General features: G+C 43.0%; 1 protein-coding gene across 1 annotated transcript in view; it reads left to right on the top strand.

Moving 5' to 3' along the window:
• TANK (TRAF family member associated NFKB activator) overlaps positions 1-16,773 on the top strand; it is a 46,414-nt gene that overhangs the window by 5,906 nt on the left and 23,735 nt on the right. The window contains exons 4-7 of the mRNA XM_018566820.1: positions 49-154; positions 1,032-1,165; positions 14,024-14,200; positions 16,581-16,642. Of these exons, the coding sequence (XP_018422322.1) occupies positions 49-154; positions 1,032-1,165; positions 14,024-14,200; positions 16,581-16,642 (479 nt within the window). The remainder of the gene's footprint in view (positions 1-48; positions 155-1,031; positions 1,166-14,023; positions 14,201-16,580; positions 16,643-16,773) is intronic.

The following is a 16,773-nucleotide window of genomic DNA, read 5'->3' as shown; positions in this document are numbered from 1 at the left end:
GTTCAGCTCCACATCATCTAATTGGCCTATTCTGATTTTCTTTTCTAGAAAGAGTTTTACGAACAACAATCTCGGGAGCACAAAAAACAGATAGAAGGCCTAAAAAATCATGTCTTTCAGTTGACCTCACAACTCACAGCATTGAATGCAGCAGGTAGGTCTTTGCCAGCACTGGATATGTTATTGAATAAATAATGTTTCTTTGGTCTTTACCAGTCTACAGAAAAAAATTAAATGTTTGTTTCAGATTTGGGTAGATGAGAGCAACATAAAGAATACTTTGGTTTCTTACATTTCTCATGGAATTATCTGCTTTGCCCCATTGGTACTTCTGATGAGAAGCACAGTGAGGGCCCATTCACCCCACAGCATGCACATGCGTTGGTATTTTAAATTGAACCGCAATGTGGACTTAGGTTGAACTCGATGGACTTGTGTCTTTTTTCAACCTGACTAACTATGTGGTTTTAATGAACATTGCAGTGCATTATTTTCTTCACACTCCAGAAAGTGTCAGTTCCCTAGCACAGCCCCCTCCATCTTTACACATCATAGCTCTCTACTCTTCTGGGAATGTCTAGTTGCTGTCTGTGCTGGCCCAGCACTTCCGCTCCTCCCTAGCCCAGGGAGGGGGGAAGAACGAGGAATACTATAGAACAGGGACAGCCAATCTTTGGCCCTCCAGCTTTTGAGGAACTAAAAGTCCCACAGGCATTGCAAGACCGCCACCGGTATAAATTCCAGAGACAAAGGCATGTTGTGATTTGTAGTTTCACAGCAGTTTAGCTACCCCTGCTATAAAATGTCACTTGAGTGACAGCTGTGACTCTGCTCTGGCTGCTGACATCACATCTAAGATGGTGGCACTCATCACCAGTCCCAGACCTTAATGGTGTCTACACTAGGGAGGCTTTTACAGGTAAATAACATGCATAAAGTACAATAAATGCACATGTATTCTTATGTGAAGATTGTTGAAATGGATTGTCTGGCTACAGGGTCACTTAAAATCAGTTTCTGTCTTCCTGTAGGTGTCCACAAGTTACCGCAGTCACCTAAACTAGAGAATAAAGATAGTTGGAAAAGTGACCCCACGTCTAATTTGTCTCTGGAACAACTTGAACAACAGCTAAGAGCGATTACGCAGCGAGAAAAGCATTACAAGGTAACACTGGTACACCTATGACCATAATGTGCGTTCTATAAAGAGACCCTGTCACCTTGCCCAGTCAGAGTCTTTGCAGAGGGACCCCTGAGTCAATGATACTCTCCTTGCCAGTGCTTCCCCGCCACCTCCTTTCTCTGTCACAGCCAGCGTGTTGGATGCTATGGGGAGTGATGATGTTCCTCCTTTTATAAAGCATTTGGCTGCTAGACCCAAGCACTGTCACATGGGAGAAGGTCTCCATACCCAAAAGCATCAAATAATGGAAGGAGTGGTAGGTGAGTGCTGGCAAAGTGATTATTAGTGGACCGATAGGGCCCCTTTGCAAATACACTATCACTGTTTACCTTGACTTGGCCAGGTGACAGTGTCTCTTTAATACATTGGTGTTTGTTTAAAGTGAAATTAAACTCAGGAGTTAAATCTTAAAAATGCATCCAAGTACCTTAACTATTAACAAAATGTGTCTTATTTGTGTATCGCTTGGCTGTAGATCATCAAATTATCTCTCAATTGGTGCTGACACTGTCCTTCCTTCTGGAGGAGGGCTACTTTAGGTCCCTATGGGCCCTGTGTGTGTTGTAAAGTAGTCACTGCTCCATGCTCGCCCCTGTGATGTTAATACATTTCTCTAGAATGATTGTTTGTTTATACTGTATGCTTTTATAGGATAAAGGGTTCACATCTATGTAAAGTTAATTGGCCCTTTTAATATCTGAAGCGAACCTCCTATCTTAAGGTAGCCATATTGCTGTAGTGCTGTCACTTTTAAGGTGGATGAAATTTCCTGCATTAGTCTAAATATGATCTGTGTCCTCCTGCGGAGTCCTCTTGGGTACTAAGCCCAGGATGCTCATACGCCTCATTTTCTGCCCAAGTCACTATTGATCCCCACCCCTTCCTGGATTTGAGCCTGCCCCTTGTCCTTCAACTTGTGCTAAAGACTCTACTACACACACAAGATGTGCAGGGGTTAATCTTGACTTGGGCAGAAGTTGAGCTTCCTTGTATAGCCTGGGATCCAGTGGGGCACTGCATGGACAAAGTGTCGAATGTGAAGCTTAACACAGAAGCTTAAAATTACCACAAGATTCCTGCACTTCAACTCTGTTGTCATCACAGAAATGCGTCCTCCCAGGTTCTTTTCAAGGGAACTACATTGCAGACATGCTGCACAGTAAGCTAAATATAGAAGAGAGAACTATAAGAGATGACCTCAGAGTTTTCTCTATAGTGACAGTTTATATGGGTTGTTTGCTTAAATTTGGGGAATTTACATGGTCACTTTCAAAGAGATGGGAACAGGAAATGACAATTTAAAAGAAGTATCCATGTGTCAGCAAGAATAAGTAATACACAGACAGTGGTTCAGTTCATTCAGGTTACTAATTTACTTCTTCAAAGTCAAGCCGGAACAATACCACTTGTACCGGATTTCACAGGATTTTAGCTGTAGCCTGGCAGGATTGCTTTATTGGGCGTTCAGTGTTGTCCTGGACCACAGCAAGCAGATCTCTTACATGATTTCCTTTTGTAGAATTTACTAGATAGTATTGATTTCTGTGCCCTGCACACTCTAAAGCAGGGGTGCCCATAAGGTCGATCGCGATCTACCAGTCGATCGCATTGCGATCACTGGTAGATCGCGATGTCCTCTCCTCCCGCCGGTGGGGCTTCTCTGGATCCCCGATGCTCTCCCCATTTTTATGCAGTGGGGATCCGAGAAGGAGTGAAGGAACCGCTGCGACGGACGGAGCCGTTGCCACAGAACTAAGGCCGAGCGGTGAGGAGAGAGATACTCGGCCAGGTTCCGGCAGCCGGCGACTCTCTCTCACCTCACCGCTGACATCTATACACAACGATTTTACTTGATACGGCGCCATCCGTAGTCATTGCGAGCACCCATTTTTTCATATGGGAAGTCCGGTAAGGTGTGCTACAGGTCCTTGGACATTTGTACACATAGTACTATGTGTCCCCAGTTATGAATGAACAGGATGTGATTTACATCACTTCCTGTTCATTCATGAGTTTCTCAATGGGGAGAAGCACTCTGTACAGAGGCTCCTCCCCATTCAGAAACTGGTGATAGTAAATATTTTCTGAATGAATGAGAAGGCTCTGTGCTTTCCATTCATTTAGAACAGCGGCTGCAGAAAAAGAGATTGAGGACTTTGTGTCCAATTTCTTTTTCTATTTTAAAAAGGAAATATCGGGGCTATTTAGGGCTTACGTTCTGGAGGAGGTGTGGGGTTGTATTGAATGGCACCGGAGCCATGCCCACAGTGAGATCGCTTGCACAGTGCGATAAGTTACCGCTAACACTTTTATACTCTATTTAGCTGTCTGTAATTCCTCCCACTGGTCACCAATGGAAGATGTATTCTTCCCACTGACCACCAGTGTAGAAGCTTTCTTCTGACTGACCACCAGTACAATGTGTCCCTACTCTCAATGACCATCAGTGTAAATGGGGGGGTCATTCTTTCACTGACCATTATTGTAAGAGGTCTCGTCTCCCAATGACCACTGGTGTAAGGTGGTCCTTCTCCCAATGACCACTAATCTATTGAGTCCCTTCTCCACTGCAACCAATGTAAGGCCACTTTTTTCTACTGACCATTAATGTAAGAGGGCAATTTTTCCACTGACCAGCAGGGAAACAATACCATTTCTGCATTTCTTTTCTGGCCAAATTACTATTTCATTTAATTTTTGGGGAAAAATATGTCAAATAAAGTGGTTGTCAAATATGCAAAAAATACACTGCGCTCTATTGTTTCATGCTACTATACCATGAGCTGTAGATATTGTAGTACAGGGCTCAAAATTTCATCGAGGGAGGGGGGTGCCGCTGGCAGGACCAGCGGGGGTCAAATGCCACCGCTTCTGTTCTCTCTTCTCTGGCCGCAGTGAAGGGAAGACAGCCGAGCTGATACTTTTCTTTGGTCAATGCAGCTACAGAATGGCCTGAGGACAAGAAGCATCAGCTCGGTGGTCTTCCCTTCACTCCGGCTACCTGCAGCTTCCTCAGCTTTCATAGGCTGGGTAGAAGACTGCAGCTGCTATTGGCCAGCGGGAAGTTTTTGCAGCACGGGACCTGAAGGATACATCTCTGTACATCCCCGCCAGCACCAAAAGAGAAAGAGGGCAGATCAGCTATGTGCACTGTAAGTCTCTCTTCTTTCTGCCTTACACTGCTGACCTCTGTGCGTTACATTACTGTCCTCTGTACTGTACGTTACATTACTGACCTCTATACTGGGCGTTCCATTACTGACTTCTGTACTGCTGACTTCTGTATTCTACGTTTTACATTACTGACTTCTGTACTGGGCGTTACATTACTGACCTCTGTACTCTGTGTTGTTACTGATCTCTGTGCTTTGCGTCACACCGCTGACCTGGCGGAGTTAAGGCCGGGGCAGAGTAGGGATTAGGTGGGGCAACTGGTGGCGAGTAACTCTTAAGGCCTGGCTAGTAGCTCAGGGCCTGAAATTTTGAGCCCTGTTGTAGTATAGTAATCATTGATAGGGGTTCCCTGAGATGTAAAGTTTATTTCAAAGGTTCCTCCATGTTAAAAAGGTTGCTCTGATAGATTCTCCATTTGAATTTACTGATGTGAAAGTGGTAGCTCTGTAAAGTCATACTTGGCTTCTCAACAAGAAGTCTCCTGGATCATGTGTAAAACATATTGCAGCATATTTTTTATAAATCGGTGAATATTCAATTTCACTGATCGTCTGCCATTTTCATACCGCCGAACATCACCAGAGGATCTTCCCCTTTTTATAAAGACCTTTTGATGCTTGGCAGATCATTTTTTTTTTTGCTTCTGTTCTTTTAGCTCCTGGGTTTCCTAGTCTTTATCAATAAAGCTAAGAGAGGCCTTAATATTTTTAATACACAAATGTTACATTTAACAGCCTTTTCTTAGAGAAATACAGGGAACTTCAGACAATAATGGCAGAAGGTTACCACATCTAATTCTTCTCCTTAATGGCTTAGGTTCTGAAATCTTAGCTGTAAAACGGGTTGGAGCTGGTCCATGTGTCCTACAGCGAAGTCCTCAAATGAATAATGGGCTGCACACCAAGTATTCCATTGTTTACTAAAACTGTATTGCTTCAGAAATATGAACAAAAAAGACCTGTCTGGGACCTTGCTTTCTGATGCGTTGTACCTGGTGACCGGCTTTATCATCACGGACTGAAACAGATCAGTGAGGGAGGTCCCAAGTGGGGCTTCATTGTTTGTCTGTGGAACAATAAAGTTTTAGTAAATGCTTGAATATACGTGTTGTCTCCTTCTTACAGTGTTGGTTTCCAGGCTGTTATGCCGATTCACTGGCTTCAATATTTAGAACTAAAGAGTCAGAAAAAGTCAGTAATCCTCATCTATATATTGGTTTTGAGTCAAGGACTTTAAATATTGAAACAGGAGGGCCAGCATGACGGCCAGACAACCAGCATTTGCCCAAGTCAACAATGGCAGCCCTCGTTGTTGGGGGGTTTTACGTCATTTTCAGGCCTAAAATGTGTAATATAACATGGGTGCAAAAAATGAAAAAAGGGCCTCAGTCATGAAGGGGTTAAACATTCACATTTTGCATATGGCAATTTGGAAGACTTTCTGCTTGCAGTGACCACACAATTAGCTCTTGTCAAAGGAGGATTATAGTCTAAAATTTCCAGGAAAAAAAAAAAAAAATTGGACATACAGTATGTATCAATCTGTCAATTTGAGTAGGAGTTGATCTTTATCCAGAGGAGAATGTTTGTTTCTACTGATGCACAGCTTTGTTTACTGGTTAAAATTCCTTTAATGATGTAAGCATTTTACAAATGTCATTTCTATGGCAGGGACAGACTACATTAAAACCCTGCAAGACAAGACTTCTTGCTCATGAGAGAAAATATACACAACTAGATCTGGAACAAGTGACCTTTTGTGTATCCATTTTTAAATCTGGGTTTTATCGTCCTCTTCACACAGTGGAAGCAGACAGTTGGAAGGGTGAAAAAATGTACAGGCAAGCCTCGTTCATGTATGGGGGAACTGGAGCCATTGAGCAGGCACATCTTCATGATTGTAGGTTCATCTTACAAAATGTCTGCATCTGCTATATAAAAGTGACCATTAACCTTAACTTGTTGGTCATCGTATTTCTTTTTTTTCTTCTTTTTTCTTTCCTTTTTCTCTCTCACTCATTCCCTCCCTTTCTGTTTTCTCTCCTTTCTCTCTTTTTTTTTCCGCACTTACTAGGTACAGCTTCTTTTTAGGTACATCCTACAAAATGTCTGCATGTACACGTCACAGGTGTCTCGCTCCCTCGCCCTCTTCCCTATTCTCTATTTTTTTTCCCCCTCTTACCAGGCTCATTTTCATGTTTTTAGGTGCATCCTACCAAATGTCTGCATCTACTAGGGCTGCAACAACTAATCGACATAATCGATTATTGAAAAAGTTGTCAACCGCACCTCCTCCCCGTCTCACACTCACCGCCCACCCACATCCACGATCGGCAAAGGGACGCGGGGAGATGTAGTAAGGAGGAGCAGGTGTGGGGGGATAACAGCCGCCAATAGACAGGTCCGATCTCAGAAGCAAGTTGCTGGAAGACTGCTCAGGTAAGCTTGCACCCCCCTCACATTGTGCTCTATAATGTATTGCTGGCATTTGTTGTATTCCTCTATAGTTGGTGATATTCTGCACTGCGCTGTATAGAGGACTACAAATCCCAGCAATAATACATTACACAGCGCAATGCGGAATACCACCAGCTATAATGTACTATTGCTGGGATTTGTAGTCCTCTATAGCCGATGCCATTCATTGCTGTATAATTTTACACTTTCCATGTCACTATATTGCACACCACACTCTTGTTTTTCTTTTTTACTTCCACCGCTCCCGGCTCGCTCCTGTGATGGACTCCAATCTCAATACAAACTACTAGTCCATCACCGAAGCCATGTTTTAAAATGTATTTTATTGTTTATCCGATTAACCGATTAATCGAACTTAATAATCGGCTAACTAATCGATTTTGAAAATAATCGTTAGCTTCAGCTCTAGCATCTACTCCTAAAGGTTCCCATACACCTATCGATTTTCGTTCGGAAATCCTCCACGAATGCTTTTGAATGATAATCGATCAGTTGATGGGACACCAACGATTTTAATGACTGTACTCCTGGCCGAATTTCCTCGATCGGTCAGGCTGGAAAGCTTTTCTCATATCGAACGCAAATCAATGGATTAGTGACGTTTTCGTAGGAAAAAAATCGCAGCAAGATCACTGCACATGCGGAAACAAAAATCCGTTCTGTCGATCGACAAAATTGGGCGAGTTGGAATTGCTAACAAACTATTATTGAAATCGACATTGGTCTGTGCATGATGGGCTAGTTTGAGCTAGAATCGAATGAGGGTTCCTGGCAGCAACGAAAATTTTTGATCGAAAATCTATAGGTATATGGCAAGGTTTACTCTTTGGTCAGCCTGTCTCTCTCGCTGACTGGGTGTTACTCCTACAAGACTTTACTCCTGTGTTTAAAGTGCACCTGTACCGGCTCATTCAGAACAAAAAAGTAGGTTCACTACCGTGTTTCCCCAAAAGTAAGACCTAGCGATATCTTCAGGGATTTCTGTAATATAAGACCTAGTTCGGTGGTAGGTCTTATCCCTGAAGATAGCGCTAGGTCTTACTTTCGGGGTAGCTACACATATAACTGACTTAAATGTAAAGACCGGCCGCAGCTCCCGCCCACACGCCAGCCGTCCGCAGCTCCCGCCCACACGCCATCCGGCCGCAGCTCATGCCCACACGCCAGCCCGCCCACACGCCCAATGGAAGCGGCATATCCTCCGCCAACTTCGGGACCAGCAACAGCACGCCGCCTTCCGGGACCTCGTCCAGTCCTGTGAGTATTCCTCCCCCAGCCCGGTAAGACATCCCCCGAAAATAAGACCTTGTGTCTTTTTTTCGTGCAAAAAAAATAAAATAAGACAGTGTCTTATTTTCCGGGGAAACACTGTAGTAGTCACACCCCCACCTCCCTAATACTTGCCATCACTTTGTTCCTTCAACACCCTGTTCACCCACTAGAGCCCAGTAACATGTAATCTCCATGCCAGCCTGATTGAAGCTTCCACGTTGCTAAAGGCTTCACCCTGTTCCCATATGACATCAGCTGTACATGGCACTGCATCAAGACTGGGTGGGAAGAAAGAATCCTGATATGCCGTACCCAAAATTGCTGTGTATTTCACTTGCCACTGGTGTATGTGAGACCATGTGAGTATCGGCAGTGGGTGGACACTCTCAAATGATCCTGTTATTTTGCCTTGTACTGTGTTACACTTCCCAGCTCCAGGCCTGAGCTTTTACTGACACCCAGCTGTTGTGTATCTGTGTGTTTGGTCGAGGTTCCTGCTCAGGTTATTTTTACAAAGAGAACTGAAACTGCGCACTCTACCATTCCTCATATGAAAACCTAATTTCAGGTATTTATTGCAGGCTCCGCTATGATTTCCAGATAATGCCGTCATCTGGGATTTTCCCAAGTGTAGAGAGTCCAAAGGATCGGCAATAAAGTCACATTCCCTGCACACTGATGCACCATAAACTTTATTTTGCAGCAACTGCAATATCGGCTGCTGTTAAAGCTACAATACCATTCCTATGGTGACTGAAGAAATGCGTTTGTTATTTTGTAGAAAACAAAGTAACATTTAAAATAAGAAGTAGAGGTGACTTTACACATGGGCCGAATATTGCAGCCCATTACAGGCCTCCTTTTGGTTTGTTTGTTTGGTTTTTTTTTTAAACTCTGGGACTACGCCATGCACTGCAAGGGTTAACTGCTCAGCTGCAGTTGTCTAAGATCCCTGAGTCGTCACGTTCTATACACCGTGTATAGGACATGATGACGCTGAGGGACACTCCGTCGCTGCAGCAGAGGAGGAGAGGCTGGAGGGAGCGTTGTCACAGCCAGCCGGCTCCAGAGAATCGGGTGAGTACAACTTTATTTTCCTCCTTAGACCAAAACAAGCACCTAACCCTTGCAGTGTGGGGGTTAGCCCCACTGCAAGGTCTAATAAAAAATGCCCCCGGAGTTCTGCTTTGAAGATGAACTCCAGGCAAACTACTAACTAGACAAATAAAATGCATCTGAGTGCTGTTATGCCAAAGGATTTATATTCCTGTCCATTCAGTCTGAAGACTAAAGTTGGCCATACACCTATTGATTATCTGCAGATTTTCTATGGTCAGATGGAAAAAGTGCAACAGATTCCTCCGTCTACGCCAAACTGTGTGGGTGGAAGAATCTCCCACTCGGCCAAGCTTCACTATCTTGCTAGTCGGCCCAGCCGGCTGTCAAAATACCGGAACAATCTGATTGGATGTAGGCATTTGTGTCCTTTTTCAGCTATGTAACCGTGTCATTTAAAAATAGTCAAAAAATTTACCTTCAGCCAATCGGTTCGCGTGTAACAACCGGCTGGAGTTCACATCCTGATACGCGCGAGCCGATTGGCTGCAGATGACATTTTTCATCTCGACACGCTCAGCTACTGCACTTCATCTCGACACGGGTCACTATGTCGCCCAGAAGAAGGGACCCTGCGTGGCCCTGAAACGCTGGCTGTTTGACGCATGTGACGATTCAATAAAAAGTGCTTTACTTCTTGCACATATCATTGAGTGCTGGTGTCTTCTATTATGGACTGTATCTGACACGGCGCCATCCGTGTTGTCACTTCAAGCACCAACCTCTCATCCAAGGTCTGTACGCTGTGTGGAGTGCAGGTGATTTCATATTATCAACTATGAGAGCTCTCGCAAGCGGACGTGCCGGGGAGAAAATGACATGACGCACTGCACGCAAAGGCAGCGCGCCTCCGCTCTGCTTCGCGTGCGGTGCGTCACAGCCTTTAAACTGTTTTCATGCTTAAAACCGATATCTATACATAGAGGGCACATATTTGGCATGCTTGTACTCCGGAGAACTTGACAAATAAGTCATTTCCTCAGGCAGTTATTCAATGGGTTGGAAAAACAACTGAAACACTGGGGGGAAGCCATGTTTTTATTATTTTGCTAGATTTCAATTATTTGACATTTAAAAGAAACTGATATTGACTTTACAATTCTGCCAAAAAGGAGCCCGATCTGTCAAAAACAAATGTAAACTGTACTCTCCTTCACAAAACTGTTGTCAATATTCTCAGTTAAACTGACAAGGGCAAAATGGTTAAATGCGTACCAGTCGCATGATATGAAGTGCCCCCAAGTTGAAGGGGCATGATATGAATTGCCTCCAAGTTGAAGGGGTTAAAGTAACTCACACTTACAACCACTTTTTTTCGGGAACTTAATTCTCAGCACTGTTCCATTTTTGTCACGAAGACAGAGCTTTCTGTACCATGAAATTCTGTAACTCCAGTTTCTAACACTGAAGCGCCACCCAACACCTACCTATCCCCTGCCAAAATCGTTTAAGAAGCCCTGTCACCAACTTAAAGTGCAACTCAAGCCAAAACATTTTTGTTTTCATTTTGGATAGACTGGGGAGGCGTTAAAACACTTGTCGGGTTCTTATTGCTGTGTCCATGTTAGGTGACCATTTGTCAATGAAAGTAGAAGAAAATCCCAATTTTTGGGTTGTCGGAACAAGAATAGATGTGAAATACTGCAATGGGGACATTAATCCTGGTCACCCTGCAGACCACCAGGGAATTTCTTTGGAGGGGGATTTCCTCTTGCTCCCTATATCGGCTGTCGGACAGGAAGTGAAGGGAAATCAGCCCAATGGGACACAGATGGCAAAAAAAAAAAGCCGTTGATCATAACTCTCCTTTTCTCTATCCGAAAGTATAAGTAAAACTCGCTGTAAAATCATTTTCTCTGCATTTATTAATAGACCGAGCAGAGAACTTGAATTTCTATTCGATGCTCCTAAAGTTGGCAATATAACTCATCGGTTTGAAATTTAAGATCTCCATTGTGTCCTTCAATGAACGGAAGAGGAAAAGGGTTTGACTTCCGTTCCACTTATTAAAAAAATGCAGGTAAAGCACAGGAAAATCAAGTATTTCAAGTATGTTAAACGCTTACTTGCAGCATTTTTCCTTTCCATACATAATGTTTTTTACTTGCAGTGTGCCTTAAAACTTGCTAGGGATTTGATATTCCAGAGAGTGTCTATTGCCTTGCACATCACAGTTCTCTCCTTTTCTTGGAATGTCTAATTACTGTCTGTGCTGGCCCAATAGCTATATTTTGGCAATTATGTCAGCCAGTATCCCCTGGGACTTGAACACTGCTGGGACACTGTCGGCAGGTACATGAATTTGCCGCTAGTTGCGACATTTGTCGCACAGACGGACGCCGGAGTTTATACGAGTGTCTACATCATTCTTTAAGAATTACATGTTATGTTGTTGTTCTTTTCACATATTTTAGGAAGAATGAACTGATGAATTATACATTTTCTGTGTTATGTAATTAAAAAATTGGGCAAACTCTGTCTTCTCTTATCAAGGGCCTTTTTCAACCGATAAGAATAATAAAGTTAAAGGAGAACTATGAGGTGAGTGCTTTTCACTCACCTCATAGTTCTAGCCGACCTGTGACAATGAGACTGTCACAGGTCGGCTCAGTAGATCGGGAGATGAGCGAACACATACCGGGTTCACTCACCTCTCGATCCAGGCACGGCTCTCTGCCGTGACAGCGGAGGGGCTGAATTCCCCCCGCTCCGATCTGTCAGCGCTGACTGGCGGAACGGACGGGGGAGAGGGCGGGTACAGCTGGGTCTCCCTCTAGATAGGCAGAGCCAGCTGTCAGTCACGCAGCTGGGTGGATCCCGGCACAATTGTCGGGATCCGCTTCAGCTGCGGCGTCTCAGTATACCGTGAGCAGCAGCTCGCGGTATACTGCGGCGTCTCAGTATACCGCGAGCTGTACTGAGCCTAGGGTGACGGGAGGATGCTAGTTTGTGTCCTCCCGTTACCCTAAGGAGAACTATGGGGAAAAGCCTTAACCCCATAGTTCTCCTTTTAAAGGGATACTATAGCATATACTGTATACAGCGTGTGTGTGTGTGTGAGAGAAAATTGTGCGGTACACAGCTCTTGTTCCTTCTTTAATCTGCTTTCTTTCTCCTTCTTTCTTCTTCCTATTATTCTATATTTATATAGTGCAAACAGTTTGCACAACGCTTTACAAAATAAAAGGAGACCGAACAGTTACAAAACAGTTTAAGAAAAGAGGTTCAGGAGGGCCCATGAGATCGTACGATCTAAAAAAAACTTGAACTTAGAAATCGTGTGTGTGTGTGTGTTTTAAGATATTGAACCCCAAGAATAAACAGGTAATCTATTGCGGTTTTCAACAACTACAGAAGATACCTGTTGATCTTGCCAGAAATGCCGTGTCCTTGTCACTGTATACGAGATGGCCTGGAGACAAAAGCAGTGTTATCTTTTATCTGTAAACTACTAATGGCTCCTTCCATAGATCTAGTGGAGAAATGAGCGTTGCCGCCCAGGGACAAAAATGGTTATTGGTAAGATCATCAGGTGAAAATAATTGCAGCATTTGTTTGTGTTTTGCACCAAGTCCGATTGCACTGTGGACGAGGGGCGTGGCTCTGGTGACATTGACTCCAATGCACCGCCATGAAGTTTAGTGTGCTACCGCTGTGGAACGCACCGTAATTGGTGTGAACTAGCCCTCAGTGTTTTATGAACATGAAAATGACCAAGGGGGGTGAATACTTTTTGTAGGAATGGTACAGGGTATATTCATAAAGCAGGGAATGTGAACTTTACTAAACATTTACTGCAGTCAATCTTTATGGTATATGTGTTTTTAAATTGCAGTGAATGTTTGGTGAATTAATGGATGTTCAATTCACTGTTTTACAAATTCTGCTTTATAAAGCAGATTTAAAAATGTATATACAGGATTGCTATTAAATCAAAGCTTTCCTCCAGGCAAATTCATTGACAGGCCCCACCAACTGGGTTTGAGAAGATGGTTCCGTCTTTACGATCGTGAACTCCGCCTGATCACGAATCAGCCCATCTATGACACATCACACTCTGACCACGACTACCAGTCCTATATGGAAGGATCAGAACCACACTATACTTCAGGGGCTTCCAATGTAAATAGGGCACTAAATAATAGACCAAAATAATTGTTAATAAGACCCGTTTCTGCACTCATTGCACACATTTCCAAGCAATATTCTCTAATGCCTGCCTATTGGTACATAAAGCGTAGCTAAACACAAATATGAAAATTTTTATATATTGCAGCTTACCAGCACTTAGATTTTGTGACTGCATTCGTTCTATTTTCTTTCAGGTTTTTCCCCCTTATTTTAACATGGCAATACAGTACTGCAAATAACATGATCCCTGTCCCTTGGTGGTTACACTCATTTCTCCACTGTATTTATGCAAGGAGCCATGGTTGGCACACAGGCTGAGCTTCAAACATGTCTGCCTTTGTTTTCTCTCCATCACATGGTAGTTGATTGGATTAGTAGTTTACTCAAGAATGGTGATTTTGTTGCGGTCTTGTCATCTCGCTGGAAGTGACAAGGACACTGCATTTCTGGCAAGATCAACATGTATTTTCTGTACTTGCTGAAAATGTCAGCCACCATGTCTAAAGACTGGTAAGCGGTAATATATTTAGTTTTGGATTTATCGTTTTGGATGTACTGTGGATATGCTTAAATACATCCAGTGAGGGTCATAGAATAAAATCTTTTTGAAATATATAAAATGTGTGTGTAAACATGGTAAAAGTACTGTAAACATTGCTTATCCTGACAGGAGCAGCTTGACTCAGATAAGCTCCAGTTTCTGGAAATGAAAGATGAACGGGACAAGCTAATATCTGCCCTTTCCAGTAAAAATGAAGAAGTTCAGCATTTAAAAACTCGCTTAAAAGAGGCCAACGAGAGGCGAGAGAGGCAAGATTCCAGAACAGTCCATGGGCATGAAGCGGAGGTAAGGAGACGCCTGTGGAGGTGCAAAATGAAAGTCTCATATAAACAGTAATAATTTACAGCGGGTAATTCAACAGAAATGTATTATGGTTTAATATCCAGAATGCTTCAATAATGATCTTCGGCATTGACCGCATACTGGCAGATATTTAAAAAAAATCTTCACTGTGTAGAAAGTAGAACAGATGCTTTTCAGCTTTTACAGTAGAGTCACTTTACTGCAGACCTAAAGTCTCAGTCCTTGGTCCTTTACAACCCCTCTCTTGTGCTTTAATTCTGGATTCCACAAACAGATCTCCAGCAATCGCCTATCAAACAATCCATGTTGGTTAAGCTTTAGGTCCCAGCTATACCTGTTGCCTAAGGTGAGACTGGGAAGTCATGTAAACACTAACCAATCAGCGGCTTTGGCCAAACACCATTCCTGGTTGATGGTGTTCTTGAGATCCTGCGGATAAACCAAAGCCCTTTTGAGACACCTAGATCCTTTTAACTAGATTTCCCCCCCGTTGCTGTATTCCTGTTGCATGCTAGGAGTGGTCAGAGGACAACCTCTGTTGTGCTAAATACTGGACTTCCAAAAGAGATCTCCGGAAATCGCCTATCAAACAATCCAGGTTGGTTCCGCTTTAGGTCTCGGCTATACCTATTGCTTAAGATGAGGCTGGGAAGTCATGTGATCCCTAACTGCTAACTAACTTTGCTGAAATGCTATTAAAGGTTGATTTATGGTGTTTGTGTGATCTTGCAAGTGGGCCAAGTCTTTCTTTTTCTCAGACCTTAGCACAGCATGGAGTTTGTAAAGGACCATGGTCCTTCTGAGACTTTTAGTCCTCTTACATGCACCCAGAGAAATATCTAGCAGTTCACTAGCAACCTAGTGGTGTCATAGCATAGTTAGCAAGGACTCGGGTTGCCGAAGGCCACTTATAAACCAGAATTTCTGCTGCATCAGGTATTTTCTTAGGCTTGTCCTTATTTCCTATATTCATATTGTTTACCTGATCTTCTATTAGTGCAATTGTCGGTTTTAAAATATGTCCGCTGTCTGCTGGTTATAATTACAAAATGACCCAAAAAAATGATGATAGATATGAGAGATGGATATAGGCACCCTCTGCTGTTTGCATATATCTAGCAATTGCATTTATTTACTGACCATGTTCTAATGGTGCCTGCACACATTTAAATCAGATCCCGATTTCATACTCCGGTTTTTGGATCTACAGAAAATCATACTATACATGGGCATTTTTCATTCTCTTTGCATCAGTTTTTTTTAAAGAAAAACTCCAGGATTTTTCAAATGAGCCCTTGTAGTGGCTCTACCCCAGCACTGCAACGGTTAACTGCTTAATTTTGGTCTAGGGATGAAAATAAAGAAGATATACTCACCCGATCACTGGCCCAGGCTGGTCCCCGCAGCCTCTTCTACCCCTGAGCTGGGGCGGTCTAAGGACCCGTGATGTCATTGCGTCTAATTCAGATTCATTAGATGTGAGGACGTCAAGAAACATACCACAGGCGGGCAAGAGGGGTGAATGGTCACTGCTGCAGGACTGAAGATCGGGAAAGTATATCTTCTTTATTCTGGCCCCTAGACCAAAATTAACACCTAACCCTTGCCGTGAAGGGGTAGACCACGGCAAGTGTTCATTTAAAAAAAAAAAAAACCTGGAGCTCTTCTTTAAGGTGGAGAGGATGAAACCAGGCAGGATGCAATGGGATGGCTGGTTTCCAATGGTTTCTTGTTATTTTAAAACCTTTTAGTCCAGTCTGTTAGATTATCCCTATCCATCTCATTCAGATATAATATTATGTTTTTTAGCACTACAGGTCCTCTTTAAATGAGCTCACTAGTCTGTAAGTCACTGGAAAAAAAATAGATTTTTTTGTTTGTTGCGCATGAAATCCGGTATTGCATTACCTTTCATTTTGTAATGTGAGCTGGTTGTTGGAGGCAACAACTGCTCTTTCCTATATGATGGAGTTTGTAAGAATCTGTTGTGATCTTTCTCACGTCAACCTGCCAGCCTCCAGCTATCCTGTTGAGTTTCGGTTACAACTCCGTCATCCATTTGTGGAAAATGCATTGGCTGGCCACTAGGAGATGGTATAACACTGCAGTACATTTTGTTTTTCGTGTTGTGCACAATCTATTTCTATCTCTTTGTTATTGTCACATCATATCCATCCATTTATGCCAGTCTGACGGAGACTAGACTTGACAATGATCAGTGTTTTTAAACCAGCATTGATTATAGATGATTTTCAATACCCGTCAATCTTAGATAAACCTGAAATGAAAACGCAAAACTGAACTGAAATGCTTTTGTTTTTCGTGCTTGTTAAGGTGTACTTTTTATTTTATTTTTCATGAGATGAGAAATAAAAACATGATTCCAGACGTTTCTGCTGCTCCTGTCGCCAGTGAAAATGAAAGGTAAAGTACATTAACGTTATTGACTACAATGGTTGTTCTTCCTAAACATGCAATGTAAATAGATGCAGAAAGTGATGAAAAGAAATTAAAGGCCAACTCTGGGCTAGATTTAACAAAAATGCCCCCCCCCC

This window comes from Nanorana parkeri, unplaced genomic scaffold (genome assembly GCF_000935625.1).
Source record: "Nanorana parkeri isolate BGI_ZX_2015 unplaced genomic scaffold, ASM93562v1 scaffold979, whole genome shotgun sequence".
NCBI classification, from domain to species: domain Eukaryota; kingdom Metazoa; phylum Chordata; class Amphibia; order Anura; family Dicroglossidae; genus Nanorana; species Nanorana parkeri.
The sequence above is the reverse complement of the archived record's forward strand: the minus strand, read 5'-3'. Positions and strand labels throughout refer to the sequence as shown.